The 13442-nt window shown below is 38.7% G+C and overlaps 1 protein-coding gene across 1 annotated transcript in view; it reads left to right on the top strand.

Annotated features, from left to right (window-relative positions):
• Positions 1–607: 607 nt before the first annotated feature.
• The window catches only part of JAKMIP1 (janus kinase and microtubule interacting protein 1), a gene marked incomplete at both ends in the record, with an annotated part of 57561 nt that continues 44726 nt past the window's right edge, over positions 608–13442 (top strand). Inside the window, one exon of the mRNA XM_009582271.1 lies at positions 608–1102. Within this exon, the coding sequence (XP_009580566.1) occupies positions 608–1102 (495 nt within the window). The remainder of the gene's footprint in view (positions 1103–13442) is intronic.

Raw genomic sequence — 13442 nt, 5'->3', positions numbered from 1 at the left:
TGGATTCGGGTATAGGAATTTGGGACTCAAATCCTAAAGACAGTATGTTTATAAGTTAGGTAAATCAATCTATGCCTGTCTGAGCATCCCATCTGTAAAACAGTGATAGTGCTGCTTAGCTACAGAAGGATGTTGTGGGAATGACTTAATTGAGCGTATGTGAAGATCTAAGTCACTACGAGCATCCGTGAAGTATGGTCCTTCAAATGCTAGAAAGTTTTCTAGCGTTTCCTTCCCAGCATAAACAGAAACTCTTCTCTCTGATTTGTTTTCTATCTGCTTGTAGGGCACAGTAGAGGGGTTAGGGATGAGAGTACTCTGGGGAGGTTGGTGGAGGAGATAAGGAGAGAACTAGATTGGATGCTGCGCGGTTTTATTTTATTACTGAGAACTTGTCGCCAATAGCACATCTCTGTAGCAGATTCCTGCACACACACGTGGCCTTTTCCTGGCCCTGGTTCTCCAGTTGTGTACTGGAGAGAGAAGCGTCAGGTATGCAGTCTTGGCTTTTGAATATTCAGGATAATAATGTTTTAGGAAAAGCTCCCTTGAAGACTTTTAAAAGTGTGGTAGCACTTGTTAATCAAATTTTATATTGATGTTCCAGGTGGGTAAATTGAGAGAGAAAATCCAAGAGGTTAAGCAAGAAAGGGAGCAGGAGCAGCATAAGCACACTGCCTATGTTTCTGAACTGAAAGCCAAGCTCCACGAGGAGAAAATGAAGGAACTTCAGAGTGTCAGAGAGCTACTGATCCGGCAGCACGAGCAGGAGGTGGCGAGAATGGTGAAAATCAAAGATGGTGAAATTCAGCGTTTGCAGTCAACAGTCAATGTCCTGCGGGACGGGGCGGCTGACAAAGTGAAGACGGCACTGCTGAGTGAAGCAAAGGAGGAGGCTCGCAAGGCCTTCGACGGTGAACGGATGAAGTTGCAACAGGAGATCTTGGAGCTGAAATCTGGCAAAAAGCAGCTTGAAGAAGCTTTGAACAACATTATGCAGGCAGATAAAATGAAAGCTGCTGACCTGCGCACGGCTTATCAGTCCCATCAGGATGAGATTAATAGAATAAAGCGGGAATGTGAGAGAGAGATCCGCAGGCTGGTAAGTTCATTAAGTAATGCATGCTTCTTTCAATTTATAGCAGGTATTAGTATATTGCTGTATGTGCCGATAAATGTCAAACCACTCTTGCAGTGGCATCTTTCATCAGCGCTGGTTGTTACAGTAGGCCGCTATTTCCGCTACTTTCTCCCCCTCACAGCATAGATGAGCCTTGGTCTGTGTTTGGCCCAACCCAATCCAAAGCTTTATGGCCCACCAAATAGAACATGAATGAACCAAGACTTTCCAGGATGAATTTTCTCAGCAGATCAAAGAAAGAGACTTTCCCTTTCCCACTTCCTCAACTATATTTCCTTAAAAATTCCCGTTGATCAAGAGAGTCAGGCATTGCTCATTTGGCAATGCAAGAACACCTTTGTGAGGTGTTAATTAACTTTTCAGAGAGCTTTTATATTTAAATTGGAGGAACCAACTGTGCAGAAACAAGACAGTGCCTTCGCTGCTTCTGCATCATTATCCAGGTCATTCGATTTTAAGCATTTTGCCCTTTTTTATTTTTTAAAATTTCTGTTTTTTCTATAGCAGCAGAAAAGTTAGGGCCTAGGACAGCAGGCTTTTTTCACGCTTTGTAAACCCCAGGACTTCAGCACAGATGGCAGACTATGCTGTTTGTATAAAATCGAAAACCGGCAATATTTCCCAACAGCAGGTGCCCCAAATATTTCAAATTATGCAGCTTTATAAAATGTAAAGAATCTAAGATGGGCTGTTCACAGTAGTACATTTGGAGAGTTCATCATCAAACAACACTTCTGTTTGGTACCATGGTATTTTCCATGTATATGTATATATATGATTGTTAATCTGTCTAAACTAGCAGTACAACAGCTATGCAAATAAAATCTGAAATTATAATAAGCATAATATTTATCATATATCAAGAAGTACAGACTTTAAATGGAATGAAACATCAGTTTTCTTAAGAAAAATATTTTATCAGTTTGTGTTTACGCAGATAAGTCCTCTTATTTCTTGTATTCCTTAGGAAAAATGATGGTGAGGGCAAGCTACAAATGTGTAATATCTGTTTAATGGCAGTGATTTTCTGCTGAGACAATGAAAGCTTTTAATGCACTTAATATTTATGCTTTAAATAAATTGGAGGTTGATCAAGTCTCAGGGGTATCATTTCCTTGATTAATTAAAGACCACTGCAAAGACTGGCAACATGAGGTTTCTGTAAGCATAGTTTCTTTCGTATTTTGTTCCATATTATAAATGTAGAATTTTAAAATCGTGACTATAAAGTACAGGTAATTTTAAGAAGTTTAAGAATTTAAAGAGGAGAAAAAGTTGCTATGTTGTGGCCTGTGTTTCTCTAGAGAACAGTTTCTAATTAAATTTAACCTTCTCAAACCCAAGAAACGGTGAGGTGAGGCACCCCAAATTCTGTCACCCCAAATTGCCGCAGTAAACACACCTATGCCATGTCTTTGGGTGGTGTTGTAAAGGAACCACTTTTCTTTTCTCTTTCAAGAGTGCATGCTTTCAGCCTGCTACGATACGAAGAATTCAGTCAGAATTATAATTGGAGCCTTACTGGGCCTCCGTTACTCGGTACACCTAAAAAGATGGCTGTATTTGGAGAGCGTGCAGATAACTCCTGTTTCCTATTCCCAGCCCTAGAGGAAGCCCGGCGTCAGTCTCGTGGGCTTTCACTGGAAGTGTTCGTGCCTTCTCCCCTCGGGAGAAGTACAGGGGAAAAAATCAGGAGCCTGGTGTTGCCTTGCAGAGCCTCGACTCCTTTCAGATAATGAATTTCAATTTTTTCATTAAATTGTATGGGTTGTTTTTATGAGAGAAGTGTTTCTTCTAGGAATTCATAGCAATTTAGGCAGTTGTTGTGGCATAGGGCACTCTCTGAATCTGGGGGGAGGTAAAAAACACTGCAGAGTTCCTAGATGCTGCTCTCTTCCTCTGGGAGAACAAGTGGGATTGTAGAATCAGATCATCAGGATATTTTCCTCCCTCCTCTCCCCCCCATTTTAATTAGTGCAAGGGATGCTTGCCTTCAATTTCAGATTAACCATATAAAATTTGGGGTACTCGGTTGGTTTAGTTCCCACCCTTGTGGGATGAAATGGCAAAAATGTGGCAGGCAGTGTTATTAGTATTAGCACAGTTCTGTAACCGAGCTTCAATTAATGTGCTTTTTTGTACGTGTGTTGTGTTTTATGGCACTATTAAGAAATCAGCATCTTTGGTATTAACGGCCTAAATGGGCTGGCCATACTGTAATTCAAATTCAGATAGAGTAATTCAGGATGCAGTGTCTGATTGTCTTGTCAGACTTGGCTGATTTATTTTGCATTTTAGATCACAGGTTAGTTTTGCAAATGTGTTTCATATGAATATTGCAGCTAAAAACCAAAATCGATATTTTTACCATTGATTATAATACCCATGACTGATTTGAGTAAAAACTTGCATTTTTTTGGCTTGCCGTCAAAAGAAAAGTAGTGAGAAAGGAACAAGCAAAATCCATTGTCTATGAATATACGGATACATTTACATTGTGTGCACAAACAGCCATGCTTGTATTGTACAAATGTCAGTATTTTAGAAATATGATTAATCCATTTTGAGATTGTCTTCACAGTTTTGAATTGAGCCATGAAAAATACTCAATAAGCCTCAATACAAACAAGATTGGATGGGGAAGATCCTAGTGCCTAATAAAGGAAAGTAAAATAGCTGTTTGGCAAAAAATGTAACACACTTTTTCTCTGTGCAGTATGAAATTATATTGGAATTTGTCAATTCCTGTAATTGACTTAATATAACAGTGACATAAATGTTTACATTAATTTAAGGAATGCTTGTGGACATGGATTCCCCCTCCCCACCGCCAAAAGAAAATATATTCTTGCTGTATATATGCATCAGCACAATGTGCTGGCAGCTAAGAAACTGGACATAAAAATAGCTAGTAACAAACTGGACAAATGAAACAGATGTTTTAAAAGTAAAGAGACAACTGGGAGAGTAAGATAAGAAATCAAGAACAGCTATTACTTAATTTTTTCAGCCAATATTTTCTCAGCAGTTGAGTCTTAACAGTTGTATTGTTCTGGAATATGAAAACTATGCTGGTACAGATTCAGATACTTAAAAAAAGAAATAACATTGAAAACCAGGAAATAGGAAGAAAGAAAAAAAAATCAGAAATAGCAAACTGCAAAACAATCTGCATGAAGGAGAAATGTTAAAGCCTGTTTTTATGGATCAGTTTTTTTCAAAAAAAAAAAAATCATAATTGGACTTTTTCATTCATGGAGCTTCAGTATAAACAGCCTGGAAGCATACATTCAGCTGAGGGCTCTATAGGCAAGCATGTACATACCTAAATAACTCTGTTTCACCAGACTTCTGTTTTAATGGCATCCTTGTAAGCAGTATGTCTATGCAGGTTTCCTTCTGAAGTTGGGGCTGGTACAAGGTAAATTTAATACAAACCTGGTTAATGGTGAAGAGAAGTTGAGTTTATTAAGTTGTGTTTATGAAGTAGCTTAAAGAGCAGAACTGCACTACAAGGGCATTTAATGTTTTAATCTAAATATAAAAAAGTATACAAAATAACAGTGTATTTCAGCCAATTTTATTGGGCCTCAATTAAGCTTGTCATTTAAGCTTGTCATTTAACTGACTTATTTAGTTTTAAAATCAGGTTTAAAGTTAGTTTTCAGTGGTAAGTAAAGTTTCTCTCTTTTGCCTGAAATTGCTGAAATACCATATTCAAATTGTTGATGAGTTTTGGCAACAGACCAACCTTATTCTGTTATCAACACAGCTGTGAAGGAGGGCATGAATATTAAGTATAGCGTATTAGTTAGAGGTTACATTCATTCTGGGCTACCTGGACGCTGTTTTTACGAAGGCCCTTACTTTGCAAGGCACGTTTCTCTAGATACTCTTTTTGCAGAGGTAAGAACAATGGACACTTTGCAGTGCTTGCCTTGGAAAATATATGCAAAAAACCAATAATTAAAAGTATATTGAATTATGTCATCACTGATTTACTCATTTATAGTATTTCTTGAATAAGAAGAAAAACGAATGTTTATTTTGTCAGACACTGTTAATATAAACATAATATTTCAACTTTGGAATAAAGAGATGACACCTGCGTCCTGTATTTTGTGGTGTATGGTTTTAGTAAATATTATTTTCTCTATTGGAAATGTCTTTAACATCAAACCTTTCACCTATTTTACAGACAAATACCATTCAACCTTGTTAAAAACTTTGTACCTGTGGTCTTCCTAAATATTCATAAACAGCTTGGAATGAAATTAATTGAAAGACTTACTTCACTTTAATGTACAATAGTCCCAGTTTTCTTAACCACAAAATCAATGTAAAAGATTCCACTGATCTTATTAGATGCACAATCAGATCCATGATTAAGAGGGCACACAGTGCACCAGATGAATTAAATTTGCTTATTTCAATTGTATTCTCAAATAACCTCATAAAATTGTCTGAAGAGTAAAGTGCCATTACTGCAGATTCATAATTGCAAGGAAAAAAATCCTTTTACTGTTAGTAGAATCAAAGTAAAAGAAATTGTTTTGAGGAGTGATTTTCAGAAGTTCCTATCAGCCATGATTTATGACGATAGATGCACTTTTTAAGCGTCCTTGGTCTCCTCAGCCCAAATTCTCTAGTTGCATGAATTAAAAACTCCTTCCAATGTGGAACCCTTCTTCTGTTTAGTGTTTCCCAGAGATATATAATGCAGGATCTGGAAGAATGTAATTCAAACTAATAGATTAAGCAGTTTTTAAAGGTAAAAATCAAGGCAATTTCACTTAAACTTCTGTTCAAAGATCAGAAAAACCCTCTGCTGAAACAAGTTTATGTACCATTTGTATAGTGATTTTTTTAATTATTATTATTTCAGTTTTGTGTATAAGACTGTATCTCATGATTAAAGCGAAAGCTTCTGAAAGGCTGAGAGTAACATCTTTTCAGAATTAAGAATTAGATTGTTCCGGTTCAGGACAAAACCAAATTTCAACTCAAGTCCTTCATAAGTTAGTATTTTCTAACCTTGCACAGCTCTTAATGCGTTTGTCTGCTATAAGTCCTTAGTGTATTTCTTAGCATTGGCACTCCATACATGAACTGCAGTATCATACAATCATGGAAAAATTTCGATGGTGAGGGTCCTCTTGAGGTCATCTGGTCCAATGTCCTGCTTGAAGCAGGGCTGCCTTGAAAGTTGGATCAGGTTGCTCTGGGCCTCCTTCGGTCCAATTTGAAAATCTCTGAAGAGACGAGATCCACAGTCGCTGTGACAACCTGCCCCAATGCCGAGTCACTGTGAAATTTCTTTCTTCTTCCTCTTTCTGTAATCTTTGATTATAACCCTTTCCTTTTGCTGTGCGTCTCTGAGAAGCATCTGCCGTGTTCATGCCTGTATCCCCCTTTAGATAGTTGAACCGGTACCTGCAATTGTAACGCATCCCTCACCCGTTCCTTGAATGCCATATGCTGCAGCTCCATAGCGGTCTTACTGGTCTTCCTCCAGTTTATGGCACTTGTGCCAGTTTGTCAGTATCTTTTTTTGTGCTGGGGAGCCCCAAAATGGCTGCGCTGCTCCTGGTGTGGCTTCACAAGTGCTTAATAAAAGGCTAAATCACTTCTCTATCCTTCTGGCTATGCTCCTCCTGATTTCGCCCAGTATCAAGTTGACTTCAGTTGTTGCAAGCTCTCACCACTGACCCATCCAACTTGCCCTCCAGGGCACCAAGGTTTTTCCTTTTTTCTTTCTTTTGTCTTTTTTTTTTCTTCCTCCTTGCAGAACTGCCAACTTCAATTGGCACCCAGCCTTTTCTGTTGCAGGAATTTAAACCCTCCCAGGGGCAGGACGTTTTATCTGTCTTAGGCAAACTTTATGAGGGTTTTTTAGCCCATTTCTCAAACATGTCAAAGTCCCCTCTGAATGGTGCTCCTGTCCTCTAGTGTAATAACAGCTCCCCCAAATTTGGTATTAACCACAAATTTGGGGATGGTGCATTCCATTTCTTCATCCGGGCGGTTGATAAAGTTGTTAAAATTTTTTATTGTCTTCAAATTTTAAGGGGTAAAGTTTAGATGACCAAATAAAAAGCTTTTGCCTTCTGAGAGATTCAGCAATTATTTTTCAGTAAAACATGAAAAATAGTAGGAGCAAAAGTTTAACACTCCACCAAAACCCAAAATTACATCCTCTACCGTGGTGGCAACTATTTTCTAATAACATTCACTTTCTCCTGCATTCCCATTAGTAGGATTTTGCTCGTTTAAGGCAGTGAAATTCATATCTCTAGGTTACATTCAGCAGTGGGGGTGATGCAGAAACCTTTTGTCTCTGAACATTCCGGTGCAAAGGGACAGTTGGCTGTTGGCAGGGGTACTCCGTGATCCTCTGCTGCCCTGAGAAGAAGGATGGAGCCTGGCTTTTCTCCCTTCACTTGTGCAGTGGCGCATATGCCTGAGTTTTGTTTCCTGATGCAAATCTTGAATTTTGAGACTGGAAAGCTGAGTTTTGAATCATCCAAGTGTGTGCAGTTGTGCATGGTTGGGTAGAGCCTGCTGTAGCATGCTTCTTATCAGCTGCTTAAACCCGCGTGTATTTCACGCACAGCTGCTGATATCAGATTGTAGGCTGCTTCTCTGGATTTTGCCATCTGTTTGAGACGCGTGTTTCAGCTACGTTCCAAGGCTGAGCTAATCTCCTGCAAAGACCCTTCCGCCACCTTCAACATTTTATGACTGCAAATAATACTTTGCTTTCCGTCCTCTGAAGATTTGTGCTTGTCCTCTCAGGAGCTAACAGGGCAGCATTCCACTAGGGGCTTGTTTTTTCCTGAATCAAGCAGATCTAATGAAAGCTTTTTATAGTGCAGGCTCAGCATTTTCTGTTTATTCTTAGTAGTTTCTAAGGACTGTATTATGGTAGGTAGGTCACAAATCAGACTTTTATATCTCTTTACAAAATATGGAACAGTATTAAAACCCCACAGAAATGGTGTGGCACCTGGACAAAAAACTCCTTAAGTTTGAATTACTTAGTCCTCCTGCATTTTCGATCTTTTCGACTACTTGTTCATTGTAGCTCTGTCAATGAACACTTGTAATAGGTATCAGGAGAGATCCAGTAGTAGAGGTTGTAGTCAGCTACAACAATGCAAGGTTCTTTTGAGAAAGATGTAAGAAACCTCCTATCAATAAGTTCTGGAATTGTCTGCCCATATGGTGTTTCCTGTATAATTTATCAAAACTTTTAATATATGCCTTACCTATGAGATTTACACACTTAAAAAAAGTATGTGGGAAAAGCTATTGGAAGAAAATATTGACTATTGGTTTAGAAAAATTACACATGAAATGAAGAATAAGTCCCATCTACCTGTGTCTATGACCCCTACTTCTCCACTGGATGGCTGGCATCTTTCCTCCCTCTTCCCCTAATGTTCCTAAATAAGCAGTAAACATTTATTTAAATAGATGGCCATGTCTGATGTAGAGAACGCTATGCACAACACAGGAGTATTTTAGTTCCTCCCTCCAGGTGGGCTTTCAGCTTGGGATATTGTTGTTAGGTCTTAGTGTCCCTTTATAAATGTAAAAGGTGTTAATTCCATTTAGTTCTATTTGAGGAGGATCTCCTTTTTGTTTTTGCTAGTAACTAGCAATCATTCTGTCCAGATATCCCGATTTTCAGTGCCAAGCATTTAGTGTAAAGATTAGTTCAATTTCTTTTGGAGAAGAGCACTGTAGAGTTTTGTTGTGCAGTTGGCAAGGAGATAACTTTGATAAGGGTGGGTAAAGAGGAAGGTCTTACACTTGGCAACGCAGCAGCTGGCTTTTTCCACTTTGAAAACTGAGTATGTCACTGCCTCGATAGATCTAGCTTTTAATTCCCTGGGAATTTCTCTTTCAACTTTGTGAGAGGCTAAAGTTCCCCCAAAGGTCTCTGACTTTTTTCACTGTATCTATTGAAGTGTGGGATAATTGGCAGGGGGATACTTTTTCCAATGGCTGGCTTGGTTTTCTTTCATGTTTGATAAATATTATTAAAACAGATATTTCTGCTCATTTCTCATAGCTGTTAGGTAGGAGGAGGTTAGATACCTGTTCTTAGGAAACTCTGTAATTTTGGCAAAGGCCATAAATGCTAGCTCTCGATTGATATAATGCAGGTAATTGCTGTGTTCAGCATCTAACATTTGACAGCACAAACGCCATTAATTAAGAAATGTTACTTTAGAAAGCTGTATTTTTAACCAAGAGCTATCCGAGGTGATTTCTCAGTAATTTCCCTCCACAGCTGCTTGTGGATGATCTTTTTTTCTTTAAAATCCTCTTTCGGAGGGTGTTTCTACTACTTTTGTTCTCAAAGCATGTAACTGAAAATGTGTCCTAACCTCATGTTGCTCCACTGCCTTCCTATCACAGACTTTTTGTACTAAATTGTAGCACGCTTAATTGCATAAAGAAAAATGTGGCTATTCTAAAATGCTTTAAAATCCATGCAAAACAGAAAGTAAAAGAGTTCATGTGACCCTGTTGTATTGTGTAGCTGCAAAAAGTGGGCAAATTTGTTTTAAACTGAGAACAAATTTGAAACCAAAGCAGCCACTTGGAAGGAATTTCTGGGATAATACATTTGATTTAACATAATGCCTGTGAGCCCAATGCGTGGATTGGGATCTCCTTGTGCTAAATATGTTGGAAGAAAAAATGGTCTCTACTCTTTGTATCTCAGTGGGAGGTCTCAAATGAGTAGTAGTAGAGGGATGAATACCCGAAAGCCGTGGTAGGAGCTTAGTGCAGTCAGCTTTCAGTTGCCACCTGTTGCTTGTCCCAGCTACATTGTGCCACAGATGCAGAAGCCTCTTACAGGCACCTGGCGTGGCAGGTCCTGCACCATGCTCCCTGGACCATGAGGGGTTGAGGAGCACAGTGGAAGGGCATCTACTTGCTCTGAATCCGGTCATGAATCATCAGGTGAGAACTGATCCATCCAGGTTTATTAGCTTCAGGTCAGTGCTGGCCGTGACATACCTGCATCGCTTCCAATAGAGAAATTCCTGCATTGCTATAATGTCCTTCCTATGTCTTAGGTTCTCAGGGATTTGTTAGTTTAGTTACCCTGTTTGATGACCAGACAATAGATTGTGATCTCAGCAGTGTAATTTCTGTTCAGTATTTATAGTTTTTTCATCGTTTCCTTTTGTATTTTAGAGGTGTCATGGAAAAGGAGAGATATAAGAGGAATTTGAGAAGGTCAGTCAGGTAACTAAGTGGGTATTTGTGGAGTGTCCCTTCAAGTAGGAACGGTGGCATGGGAGAAAACATGAAAATGCATGACTGCATATTTGACAAGCTGATATTGGGGAGGGGACATAGTACCCTGATATTAGATAAGGGATGAATGGACTCCAATTAGGCTGTGAACATTTTTGACAGTGAGAGTGATTTTTGTTGTTGGTGGTGATGTTGTTGTCGTAGTAAAAAGAAAAACAGCTTAGAGAATCCAGAGATGAGAGTTTTGTGAAAAGAGCATCATTCACAGCCGCATTCACATTGGATAGTTTCATTCACAAGGCAGGACTGCGTTTAAAGTCAGAAAGGAGAACGTTGTGATGACTAAGGCATGATACAAGGTAAAAGTCTACCTGTGTGTATGGATTTTAGAGCTGATAGGCAAAAAGAGTCTTTAGATGTAATCAGATTGCACCTGGGAGAGAACAGAATTAAAGATGACAACTATTTTATGTAAGTGATGAGTAATTTGGGGATGGCTCCCTAGTGATGTAAAACAGATGTAAACATTAAAAGGCATGAAAAAGAAAGGAATGCTATGCATGGTAAGGTAACAAATTCTGGATGCTGTTTGGTGAATGAACATTGCAGTAATAGAATACAAGGTTCAATCTTTAAACTTGAGAGGTCGTGAGGGGACCACTAATTGTTATTCCACTTAATATCATAAAAGCCAATGATGTTCAGCTTGTCTACAATAGTCATAAATGGCAGTTGGAAAATACCTCAGAATGTGAGTGTGTGTATATGTATGTGTGTATATATACATGTATATGTACACTGTGTGTTTTTGTGTATGTACATATATACACATATGTGTATACATATCATATATATATATAGAAAGAGACCAAAACATTTATGGGAGAAGCAAACTTACATAGGTGGAAAAGTTGACAAGCTTTTAAGCATACAGCTTCTTAATCTGCTGAAGGGCTTCTGTACCTTTCCAACTCTGTCACTTGGCCTAATAAAAAATATTCCTTCTCTTTTAGACCATGTGGATTCCTAGACAATCTTGGCTATGACAGTGTTGTTTCCACAACATGTATTTGATCAAAATAGCAAGCAGGAGGGAACCCAGATTAATCCATTTTGATTTTCATTTACCTAATGGAAGATACTCCTCTCCCCACTAAAATAAAGATCGTAATACATGGTCTAATTACATAAGGCTGTTTTCCTTTATGCTGCCAACTTTTTTTTCTTTGTGTAACCAAATGTGGCAAGAATTCGAGAAAAGAGTTATTTCCCTAGTGGTACAGAACTGGCACGGAGATTTTGTGTGAGCTTTTACTACTATTAAAATATATAAGACTAAGGTAAGCTAAAGTCTTTTGGGAGTGGTTGACCTTTCTTCTCTAACTGTCAGCTTATGTTCAGTCTAAACCTAAACTGTATCTCTCCTTTTCCTAGTCTTGTACGTCCTCTTTCTTTGCCTGCCTGCCCCTTGACCTGCCACCTCTCCCACATGGAACTGAGGGATGTTGCATCCCTGTAATATATTTCTCTTCCTTTTTTTTCCCTCTCTGGAGTAATTTGTACTCTCTCTTAAGAAAGCAGACAGGGTAGATGAACAAGTTTGCTCTGTAGTGTGCAAGTCTGAAGAAAGATGGTAAATTTTTGGGTCAGGCATTGGGGTAAATTTACGAAAATTGAGTCATTGACTGGGTTGATGCAGTTACATTGGAGAAATCAAAGGGGTAACTGTCCCCTTGAGGAAAGGGGAATTGTATTGTCCCCCAGGCTTTTGAAACAGAACTTAAGGCAGAGGCGTTACTGCTGCAGTTCTGATCATCTTTATCAGCTTGTAATAAGTTAGTTGCTCAGAAATTCTTTCTGCTAGTTTGTGCTTATAAAAAAATAAGTGCTATTGCAATGCTCTGTGTATTTACGTGTGTGCGCACGTGCGTATGTTTACATGAGTAAGAGATTCTCTAGTGCTTACCTGTAACTTAAAATATAAACCCAAAATAAAAAAGGATGTGCAGCCATTGCTATTATATTGCTATTCTCAGTTATTATCAGTGTCTCAAAGATTTTTCTATTTGACTGAAACATGGGGTGTTCCTTTTTTCTGAAAGTTTCACCACATGCAGCTTTTATGGTAGAAAAATCAGTAGTAGGAAAAGCAGAGGAGAATTCTGCCTTCTCTCCTGCTTTCTCCTAACCCCATCCCAAAGCCATGCTCTTTCAATGGCATTTCTTTCTAATGTGTGTGAGCTTGTGTGCTTTGATCTATGGAAGTGTGGACATGGATCTATGGAAGATCTATGGAAGGATGACATGGGCATGATTTCACTGGTCACATCTGTTTCAAACGATCTGTTCTGCTGCAGTTCAGCAAGTAGCAGTCCATACCGAGATTGTTGCTTTCTTTTTTCTCCCAACTTAAACACCTATGTCATTCCATTTACCATTTAAGTTGTGAGAATATGAAGAGTATGAAATGTGCTACTAATTGGGTAACTAAAATCAAGGCTGCCTGTGTAACCTTGGTTCTTCCTTGTTAAATGTATGCCTTGCATGGCCAAATTTCTCTCTCAAAACATAGATGTTCAGCGTGAACACCTGTGTAATTGAAAGCGAAACTTTGTCCACAGTATTTAGTTACATGACATTTTTTCCTCCCAAGGGGTCCCTGATAGATCAGTGCTCATGACAGATAACATTCAGTGAATGAGGCAGCTGCTTAATTTTTGTCATTGCTGTTCACTGCACAGTCCCTCTGAAACCCTGTATGTTGCAAATTCTTCCATTAGTAAAAACTGCATTCTTTTCCTGGAAGTCCTTTTTGGCATACTTGAAAGTCTCACAAATTTGAATTAACGTACTGGGAAGTGTTATATCTATTCACTGGATGAGGAATTGAGACCTAGCGATCTTCCCCAATCAGGAAAGAAATCTCCATCAGAACCAATCTCCATCAGTTCCAGTTGGAACTTAAAAGTAGTGTAGACCAGCTTATTCACTTCAAATCTGACCTTTTTATCTTCGATCGTGA

The sequence above is a fragment of the Fulmarus glacialis genome, unplaced genomic scaffold, assembly GCF_000690835.1.
Source record: "Fulmarus glacialis isolate BGI_N327 unplaced genomic scaffold, ASM69083v1 scaffold1057, whole genome shotgun sequence".
Lineage (NCBI taxonomy): Eukaryota > Metazoa > Chordata > Aves > Procellariiformes > Procellariidae > Fulmarus > Fulmarus glacialis.
The sequence above is the reverse complement of the archived record's forward strand: the minus strand, read 5'-3'. Positions and strand labels throughout refer to the sequence as shown.